The sequence below is a fragment of the Zosterops lateralis genome, assembly GCF_965231275.1.
Source record: "Zosterops lateralis genome assembly, chromosome: 10".
NCBI classification, from domain to species: domain Eukaryota; kingdom Metazoa; phylum Chordata; class Aves; order Passeriformes; family Zosteropidae; genus Zosterops; species Zosterops lateralis.
The window spans coordinates 9805617-9815772 of record NC_139770.1 but is presented as its reverse complement, the minus strand read 5'-3'; the positions used below and the strand labels follow the sequence as shown (position 1 = coordinate 9815772).

The 10156-nt window shown below is 50.7% G+C and overlaps 1 protein-coding gene across 1 annotated transcript; it reads left to right on the top strand.

The window, feature by feature from the left end:
* Nucleotides 1-4689: 4689 nt before the first annotated feature.
* LOC310913515 (uncharacterized protein C2orf72) lies at nucleotides 4690-9593 on the top strand (the record flags this gene model as incomplete). The annotated part of the gene is made up of 3 exons (XM_083869007.1): nucleotides 4690-5224; nucleotides 7684-7800; nucleotides 9040-9593. The coding sequence occupies 3 exons, from the start codon at nucleotides 4690-4692 to the stop codon at nucleotides 9129-9131; spliced, it is 744 nt and encodes a 247-aa protein (XP_083725133.1). The 3' UTR covers nucleotides 9132-9593.
* Between the last annotated feature and the right edge of the window lie 563 nt (nucleotides 9594-10156).

Sequence of the window (10156 nt, the reverse complement as noted above, 5' to 3'; positions counted from 1 at the left end):
GGTCACCCTGAGAGAGGTGAGGAGGAGAGGAGGCAGAAGGCCACCCATGGGTGCTTTCAAGCTGCACTTTTGCTGCTTTCTCCACCTAATCCTGGGTGGATACAGAGAAGTCTTAAGAGTGCCCTGTAGTGTACCAGAAGGGCCCCTTTGTGGCCTCTTTCAGGCCTGGCAAACCAGGCAGATTCACACTGACCTACTCTGCTCATCCCAGCAACTCCAGGGAAGCTGATGGGTCTGCCCTTTGCCTTATAAAAGGGGGAAATTCTGAGAACCTGGGAGCTTGGCCATGCCAAGGGGCTTTGTTAGAAGGAAGTAGGCGAATGCATGAGGCAGGGTTAGGGAGGCAGGAGGGGCTGTGTTTGCATTCAGTGGTCCCAACTATTGGCCCCCAGCTTGGTGAGGTCTGAGGTGATTTTTAAGAGGTTCTGCAAAAGGTAAGTGCAAAAAAGTTGGACTGTTGGTGTTGAAGGTATATGTGTACTGGGAAAGAATGGAGACCAGTGGCAGTGAACAGCCTGGGTCCTGTTTTCAAACCAAAGGCAAGGATCCACCTGAGGACAGCCAGAAAAAAGGCCAGAGGAGGCAGCTTAGTCCTTGGGTCTGATTTCATGCTCATTGCCACTTCTTTAACATCTTCCAGTGGAGGATCCAAGAGTGGAATACTCTTACAGGCTGTCTCTATCTGTCTCTAAGAGGGCAGGGAAGGACGTCCCTCCTATTGTGTGACCAGGACTGAACAACACTTTGGGCTCTCTGCACGTGGCCCTGTGCCAAGTTTTCATACTCCTCTTCAGCCATACCTCCCTACACCCCCCTGCCACCCAGAAGGGGATAATGACTCAAGAAAACATGAGGAAACTTAGGACAACTGCAGAGATGGGCAACTTTCAGAGGGAAGAGAATTTTGGAGAAAAGAGACAAGAAAAAAGTTTGAGGTTCCCCATCAGGAAGCCAGGCTGTGTCCCAGTCGTAGGCTGCCCAGGATTTCCCAACTTTATTTGCTTATGGTGTGTAACCTCCGCTGAGTGGAGCCCAGAGGGCTGTGATGACTTGGATGGATCCAGGCCAGGGCTGAGCTGATACAGGCTGCCTCAGCTGGCCCTGAAGGTGGCTGGGTCTGAGGTGAAGGGGACCTGGGTCAGAACAATGTGACCATCCAGTTTGGATTCAGTTGTGACTGAACTCATCACAGAAAGGGTTCATGTCTGGTTTGATACAAAGTTCAAGCTCCAGTGGCTGAAAAGTGAGAAGGCATTTGGGTTCAGGGGCCAGAAAGATTATGGAGAAGTTGGGGAAGGTCAATGGAGGAAATAGGAAGAGCCACTGAGGAGTGATCAGGAGGCAGGCTAGAAGGAACTCAGTGGGATTGGAATGTCGGGACCAGGAGTGGGGTTTTGGGGTATTTTCTTCTCTTGCAATTACCTCCTCTGCTACTTCTTTGGGGGACCCAATGAGGTCTCCATGGATGAAGAGCTCAGTGAGTGCTGGTGCCCAGCAGCAATGCCCTGGTAGCAGCTGGTAGTGCTACACCAGTAAAGCACGTGCTTTCCAGCACCTAGTAAGGATGTGTTTGTTTTTTGAAGTAATAATTGAAGCAAGTATGGAGAACAGATCAGTGGAAGAGCAAATGTGCAAAGGTTTGCTGAGGCTTAGCTTGTCTGCAGCCAGTTCCAGCTCCTAGCTGGCTCAGAGGTTTTTCCAAGTGTCCCCATGAGCACCAAAGCTACTGAAAGGAAGAATTTAATGAGCTGGACTGGGTCATTGGACACTGGGCTCAGAACAGCTCCTACAGATTCCTACTTGCTCATTCAGTCTCTCTGCTCTTCTGTCATCAAAACTGGTACAAGAATACTTTTTCCCTGTCCTCTTTTTACTCTCTTCAGAAGAAAGGTTAATCTTGGTAAATGCAGGCTCTCATGCAGTGGACCTTTTTTTTTTGTTTAGGCTTCAAGGCACAACTAATACACATGACAAATTTGTTTCTCTGAACAAAGCATCTCCACAGCAGATGTTTTGTCTGCTCTGGACAGGTATGGGCACATGTAAGGGATGTGATGACTCTCATTTAGGGCTGTCCATAGTGATTTTTTTACAACTGTGACTGTCAGATGGCTGTTTGATGGAGTGTCAAGTCTTCTAAATACATCTGTGTTTTTGCTCAGATTCCTGACCGGGCTCTGAAGACATTTTGTGGGGGACTACAAATGCTGCTGAGCTCATGACTGCCTCTAAACTGTTTGAGTTGTACCTCTTTAAGTAACACAAAGGGAGCTGTATGTGTTAGATCTTACCCCTGTTAATGAGTAAAGAAATGTAAACAAGATTGTTTGGGTATTGTGGGTGACATTCACCTTTCCAACCAGCCTCTGCTGGCAGTGTTACATGTGTACCCAAAATAAACGAAAGAATTGCAGTGGTCATGAAGAACAGCTCTACGTGGTCCCAAATATTAGTTTTTAGTAGCTGTGCTCACAGTTTGAACATCGAGGCCACTGCAGAGAAGCAGCCAGTGGTGTACCTAAGTTAGGAAGAAAACTCCAATTTTTTCTATACCTTCTCTGCAGGAATTTTTTTCATAAATCTGGGGAATTGCCAGCTAGAAAGCCAACTTCCCAATGCCTGAGGCATCTTGGCATCTCTAGGTGAGTCACTGGCATAGTGCTGCTCTGGAAGAGCTCTGTGAAAGCTGTGCTGTAATGGTCTGCACGTCAGCCAGGCTTTAACCAGCACCACCACACCACAGGCTGTGCTGGCAGCTCATGAGGAGTTTAAACACTCTGTGGATCTTGTGGCAGTTTTCCAGAGAGATGAGGGTTTCTGGGGACCAGCACATGTTCCTTTCCCCTCCTGCTGCTGACACAACTCATGATGCTGATTGCACCCTGGGCTTTTGTTCATAGGACTATTAACAGGATTCTGAACAGATGAGACAAAAAAAAAAAACAAAAAAAAAAAACCAAAACAAAAAAAAACAAACAAACAAACAAACAAACAAACAAACAAAAAAAAAAAAAAAAAAAAAAAAAAAAAAAAAAAAAAAACACCAACCTTGTAAATACAAAATTTGGGCAACACTAAGGCCAGACCTGAGTGCTGAATTACATCTGACTTTGTAGCCCTCCTGTGTTGACAGCTACTCTCAGAGTTACCACACTGGCATGGGAGCATGGGCTCTTGCAGACCCTGATCTTTGGAAGAGGAGCCTAATCTTTCTGTTTTACCTCCCCCTTTTTGCCCTGTCTCATTTGCTTATCAGCACTTCTCCATGAGTAAATTCCTTTTGCTAAGACCCAGGGCAGAAAGTCTCTCTTGAAGCCCTCACCCATGATGCTAACCTGGGGCAGTGTTTACTGAACCTGCCATACTGGGGGAAATATTTTCCTTGGATTAAAATTGGTGCCACACTGTGACCTTCCCAAGCTGCCACACCACTGTTGTGCCTGGGGATCAGCCTGTGGCACATCCCTTCTGCTGTGGCTGCTGATCTGCTGGGCTCTGGGGACAGCTGGCCATGTGTATGAGCAGGCAGCAGGCACAAGACCTCAGCAACATTTGTGGCATGAGTGTACCCGAACACACATGTTGGGAATCACTCATCCATGACAGACATGTGGATTTTGGTTCTGCTTTCACACCCAGTACACTCAGAGACTCCTCCATCCATCCATCCCACAAGAGATGGTTTGGCTCCAAAAATCCTCAGAGAGCAATTGGCCAAGGTGACTCTGGCCGTTTACACCTTTGAGCTGTTTATCCCTTCCAAGATTCCTGCGATAAGGCATTACCGGTTTGGAGGAGCCTGTTCTGATATGGCATAGGGGAAGCATTCACTGCCTGCCATGGGTTGGAACTTCCCCATGCAGGTGTCAGGGCTGGGCACAGTTGCTTTCATTCACTGTCTGCTGGCAGAGATATGTGTAACAAGTGCCAGCACTGAAGCCCTGACTAAAGCTCTGTACTTATCCCTGGAAACATTTGTCCTTTGATGGGATGTAGTGATGTTGATGTTCATGGGCCTGTGATTGCAGGCTCTGTTTTGTGTGGAGGTGGCACAGGGGAAGTCAGAGGTCACTGTCTTGCGAAGGGACTCAGAGATGCAGCGTGTGGTGTGGGGGCTGCAGCTCAGCTGTGCGCTTGTGACCAGTGGAGTGGGTACATCCTTTGAGGGTGGAATTGTTTCCCAAAAGTGGAATTGTTTCCAGGGGTGGCTATAGCCTGGCCATGCTGTGCAACAGGATAGTGCACATGACGCCAGAGAGGCCGCTCAGCTGCTGCTCTGAGGTATGAGATGCCACACCATAGGGGGCACCTTCCGAGCCCCTCCACAGTGCAATTTTTTACCTGAATTTTATCAACTCCTCATTGGCAACAAGCCTGTGCGAGGGCTCTGAGTCTGGCCGTGTGGCAGACCCGGGGGCTCTTTACTACCCTCTCTGCTGTGCCCACACGGCAGCAGGCAGGGGCTGTTCACCGCGGGCTCGTGCGGGTCCCGGGAGGGGGCTGGAAGTGGAGGGGATCCTTGACACCCTCTCGCGCCGCTGCCCCGGGGTGTTGCTTTGCGCGGGGTCGGGGCTGGTGCCCGGGGCTGGTGCCGTGTGGCGGGGCGGGTGCGGGCCAGTGGGCGGTGCGGAGCCGGGGCTGGGGCCAGGGAACATGCGGGTGCGGGCCGGACAGGGAGCACGGCGGGGGATGGCGGCGGCGGACCTGCAGGAGCTGCGGGCGCTAGTGGAGCGGGCCGGCGGCCGGCGGGCAGTGCTGCTGGTGGCCGAGGTGGTGGAGGGGGCCCCGGCGGCGCCCGCGCTCGCCGCCTTCGCCCGCGACCTCCTGGGCGACGAGGCGCCGCTCGCACCGTGCCCGGGGCCGGTGCCGGTGCCGGGGTACCGGGCGCGGCGGGCGGCGGGCAGCGGGCGGCGGGCGCTGGGAGCGCGGCTGCTGCTGGTGCTGTGCGGCGGCGGGGCGGCGCGGGGCCGCGGGGCGCGTACCCGCCTGCGGGAGGTGGTGCGGGACGTGCGAGGCCGCCTGCCCGCGGGGCCGCCGCCCGCCGTCGTGGGTGTCCTGCTGCCCGGCGGGGACGGAGACGACGCGGCGGTGCTGGACGCGGCGCTGCGGCGGCACTTCCCGGCGCCCGGCACGGTGCAGGCGGCCCGGTACAGCCCGGGCAGCCCCGGCGATTGCCGCGCCGCCGCCTGCCGCGCCCTGCGGGCCGCCCTGCAGCACCCCGCAGGTACCAGGGTCGGGGGACCCCTTCCTCCCTCCCTCCCTCCCTCGGGGCCCGGTTTTTATAGGGGCGGTTTGCTCCGTATTCCTGTGGGATCTTCCCCTTATCAGCGGGATCTACCCTATCCTAATGGGTTCTGATCTCTCCTCGTGGGATCTCCCCTGCAATGGGGTAAAGCTTTTCCCATTAGGATCTGACCATTCCTGATGGGATCTTCTCCCCACCCAATAGGATCTGGCTTTTCCCATTGGGACTGGATCACTCACTACTGATGGGATCTTTATACATGCACAAGCTGATGATCCACCTTTCCCCAATGAAATTTCTTTCATGCTGGTGGGATCAGAGCCTTTCCAATGGGATCTGCCTGGGTGAGGTTCCCTGGCAGCCAGGATGGACAAACTTCCCAGCAGTTTGGGAAACACTAAAATAGTTCATGGGTAACAGGGATGTGGCTGCTGACAGCAGTGAATTTGTGGCCATCCATGGCACGGTGGCCTTCCATGCTTATTGGATGTGCGTTCTTGGGAAAGCAGGACTGGGATGTGGCCTGTGCTGTCGGGTGCAGGCAGGACCTGGCCTTCCTGCAGGAGGGAGATATTTGTGCTGATTTTGCATAATGAATAAGTAACAACAGCAAGTTGTTGTTTGGGTGTAAAACCATATGCCAGGGTGAGGATGGCAGGATGAAAGCTGGGTGCCAGCCAGGCCTGAGGAGCAGCATTTGCCCTGGGGTGAAAGGGGAGTCAGGTTTGTGTGTGTCAACACAGGGTGATGGGCAGTTGGACAGGCTCTGCTCTCACAGCTGCCACATAAAACACTTTAATCTTTGGCACTGCTTGTCTTGGGCTGTTTCCCTTTCCTCCTCCCTTCTTTCATTTTTTCCCACATTTACCTTGCTCCCCAGGCTTTCCAGGGGTTTGGGTGTTTTGCTGTCTTGCTGGCTTTACCTTGAGGGATCCTGGCACTTGCCTTCAGCACCATAGGGTTTCCTGGGATCCCTGGGACATGGGGATGATTGGCTGCAGTTCAGGTCCTTTTTTTCTATCAGCTCAGCCCAGAATCCTGGATCTGAATGTTGAGGAGTTTGAGGTGGCTGGTGGCGAGGGCACAGGGCTGTCTTCTCACACTTCTCTACTGAGGCACACCCAATCTTCTTTCCAGCTTCTCTCCTTTCACATCCTTTTGTCTTCCTCACATTGTTCCCGCTGGAAGAATTTCTGGTGTGCTCCCAAACACCAGTGAATTCTCCAGTTCTGGTTACAGCAGTCTGGGGGACAGCATCTGCAGAGGCAGAAAAGCATCCCTGCATATCTATTTCTGCCTTGGCACTTTGCTGGTGCTTAGCTCAGCATAAGTATTTTTGTGTCTGGCTGTGGAGAACAAGGAGCAGGAGGAGTTGGATACAGCCTGTTTGTGTGTGCTCATTCACTTCTGATGCTCTGCCTGGTGCTCTGAGTCATGTAAGTGTCTCAGGACCTGTGTGTGTAATGAGGACACTTGTAATCTTCAGGGTTCAACCTTAGGCAGGGACGACTTCTTTCCATGCTTTTGTGAGCTTTGCCTTCCAAAATCTCCACCTGGACAGAGGAATCCCAATCGTAGCTGTGCCTCCAAAGAGCAGTTGAACACTTCAGGCAGTGAACCCCAGACAGTGCACTGGAGTTTTTTGTTTGTTGACTGCCAGAAAGACACTGAGCCCTTTAGTGTTGCAATGGCTCGATAAACTGAAGGACACTGAAGTGGTTTATCATTTGTTATCTGATTAGGAGGTGAAAGGCTGGATGATATTTCAATGGGGATGCTGAACTGCTGCTGTTGGAGACCATGTAAAATATGCTGTTGTAGTATTTTACAGGCTGCTGTAGTGTTTTAGTAAAATGGCTTGAAAGTCTATAGTAACTTTGTTGTCTTCTAGAATAATTACCATGCATTGACCACATGCTCTCTGCAATTTGCAAGCAGTTACAGCTGCAGTTTTCAGTGTGCTGCTGTAAGACAGCACGTCCAGCACATCTCCATGGGAGGGAGGAATTGCTTAATAAAGCAGGGAGCAGTCAACAGGTTCATGTGGTAGAAGCTGTGTGACAGTGCAAAAGGAAAACCTCCTTCTGTGGGAATTCTCTAACTGTGTCAGTCCCCAGCCTTGCCACGTGTGCCAGGAGCTGCGCTCTTGCCACGTTTCTTTTGCTCACTCTCGGCTGCCACATCCAGGTTGGTTTTGGCAGTGAGGCGGCAAAGTAGAAACTGACACCAGGGACAAATTTCCAGGGTGGCATAGAGGTTTCAGCCAAAAATAAGGATTGCCAGGAGTTGCTCTTTGCTTTCCAGTGGTGGGTTTTGTGGAGTGGACCTGGTTTTGTTGCTAGGACCTGGTTTTGTTGCAAGGCTCATGGAGGGAAAGGTGAAGAAGCAGCAGGGCTGACCTGCTACCAGTCTGAACTCATCTTCTCTGGTTTATTCAGCAAACATGAAAGATAGGGAGAGGTGGAGGCTCCCATCCTTCCTGCAGTGCATTTCCTGGAACCAGACGAGCTGGAGAGAAGATTACGAAGCAAAAGCTGAAAACAACATTCATGAAGGTATGGCCAGGTCCCTCCCTTGTACTCTGCTGTGACTGTCAGAAGTTCCTCATGATTCCCTGGTGGCTCTGGTGCCCAAACCCCTTGCTGGTAGCCTCTTCCAGCTATTTCCAGCTCTGCAGTTGACCTTGCTTCCCTGGCTGTGAAGACAACCTGAAGACAACCAGCATGAGTGTCTGCTTTGTTGCCATCTCCTTGTTTTCTGGCCTTTTGCTTGTCTAAACAAAACCATGCTGAGCTCAGGGCCCAAATATACCTTTGGAAGCACTGCTGAACTCAGCTGCATTTTGTGTCAATGTCTGGAAGCAGAACTACTCTCTGTCTAAGCAATGACTTGGAAGCACCCTGATATTATGTGATGTTTTCTGCAAACACGGGTGGAAGGAGTGTTCCCAAACCATTTTCTTTTAGGGCTAGCAGAGAGAAGGGAGAGGGCAGTCAGCTGTGGGCTCCCCAATTCTAAAGGAAATTGTTCAGGTAACACATAGCCATAGCATTCAGTCTTTGTGCATGGTTGGCACTTTAACTTGCACTTCCCAGCAGTGATTTTCTTTCTGCAGTGGTGCCTCATGCAGGAGGCTACAAGGTGTGTGGTGTGGAGATCCAGATTGTACTATGAAGCACAAAGAGGAGAGAAAGCTCCTTCACTGTCAAAATAATAGAACAGAATAGAATAGCATGTTATATTTTCACTTGAAAGGAACCTACAATAATCATCTAGTCCAACTGCCTGACCACTTCAGGTCTGACCAGATTTTAAAGGGGTTCTTAAGTGCCTTGTACAAATACCTCTTAAATATATAGAATACTTAAAGAAATAAACAACTTAATACTTAAGAATACTTAAATAAAATACATCTGAAATGAATGCCCAATTTATGCAGCTTTGAGACATATGAGACTTGTGAGACCCACTCTCCATGATCAGAAAACAGAAGTGCCTGATCTTGCTGTCAGTGCCAGGCAAGCAATACTCTGTGGCCATGCAACTTGTTTTGAGATTGCTGAGATTTCAGGAGGCTGGGAGCTGGGCCCTGCTCTCCTTTGCTCTATTTGTTGAAGCAATGTTGAATTTGTAAAACAAAATGAAAATCAGTTTTGAAAAAAAATCACCTGTCTTTAGGTTGTGAGTATATATCAGTAGCTTCAGCCCATGCTTTCTTTTTATTTTAAGTTGCACTTTCTGGGAGGAGGGATTTTCCATTCAGGTCTGCCTTGACCTCTCTCTGCTTCCTCCAGATGACCTGCAGGACCCTGAGGAAGAAGTGGCTCTGACCAGCCTTTCCCCCAATGGAAACTGTGAAGAAGCTGCTGGAGGCACAGGCACCTAGAGCTGCTGGGCATCCAACACAGTCCACGTCCCAGATCTGCCCAGTGGATTTGGAGCAGTGGGAGGAGGAGCTGGTGCAGGCCCTCCCCTCCAAGCACCCAGAGCTCCAGGGAAAAGCTGCTTGGCTGAAATCATCAGGGTCTTTTGTAGCTGCCACCAGCCCCAAGGGTCTGTGTCAGAGCCATTCCCTCCTGTGCCCTGCTGCCCTGGGGCACCTGGAGCTGCTGCTGGACACTGGGCTTCTGAGAAGCCCTTTGGGGATGTACTCCACATCCTGGACAAAATGACATTGGGACTTTGAGTGTAAAATGCAGCCACCTGTTTAAAGAATAAGAAATGTTTTCTAATTCTGAGCAGTTTCCTGCTGAGGTTGCTGGGGCTGGCCTCCCTAGCAGACTGATTCTGCTGTCTTGTTTTCCTCCTTTATTAGTGCTTGGAAGTTCCCACCCTGTTTGTGGGAGAAAAAAAAAAAAAAAAAAAAAAAAAAATGACAAGTAACACAGTGGCTTGAAGACTGCAGTGGGTCTAAATGTGAACTCTTGGATCTACCAGCTACTGAAAAGGCTTGAGTGCAACAGTGTAACATGAAGAATGCAGTAACAGCCCAGCTGAGTGGCAAGTGGCAAGAATAACATGAAAGATACTGATGGTACTGGCATTTAGATCAGAGTGGGGTTTGGGAGCAGGATCTGTCCCTCTGGCTTGTCCTGGTGCTCATAGACTAACTGAGGGATGCCTGGATTGGAGGGGGGGCAGGTGGGCACTAAGGTGTGGCTGGTGATAGGTGGGCCTACAGGAGAGGGCCATCTTACCTGGGACATCTCCACAGGCATGGTGGCACATCCTGGAGGTGGCACAGGCATGGTGGCACATCTTGGAGGTGGCCTGCAGCACAATAAGATGTGGCTGTTTCATAAATAAAGATAAAAATATAAAAGTTATCTATTTAAGTAGTTCCAAAGGGCTGCTTGTAGCCTGTGAGGCAACACAACTTACTGGAAATCTTTGGTTTATGAGGACTATTAC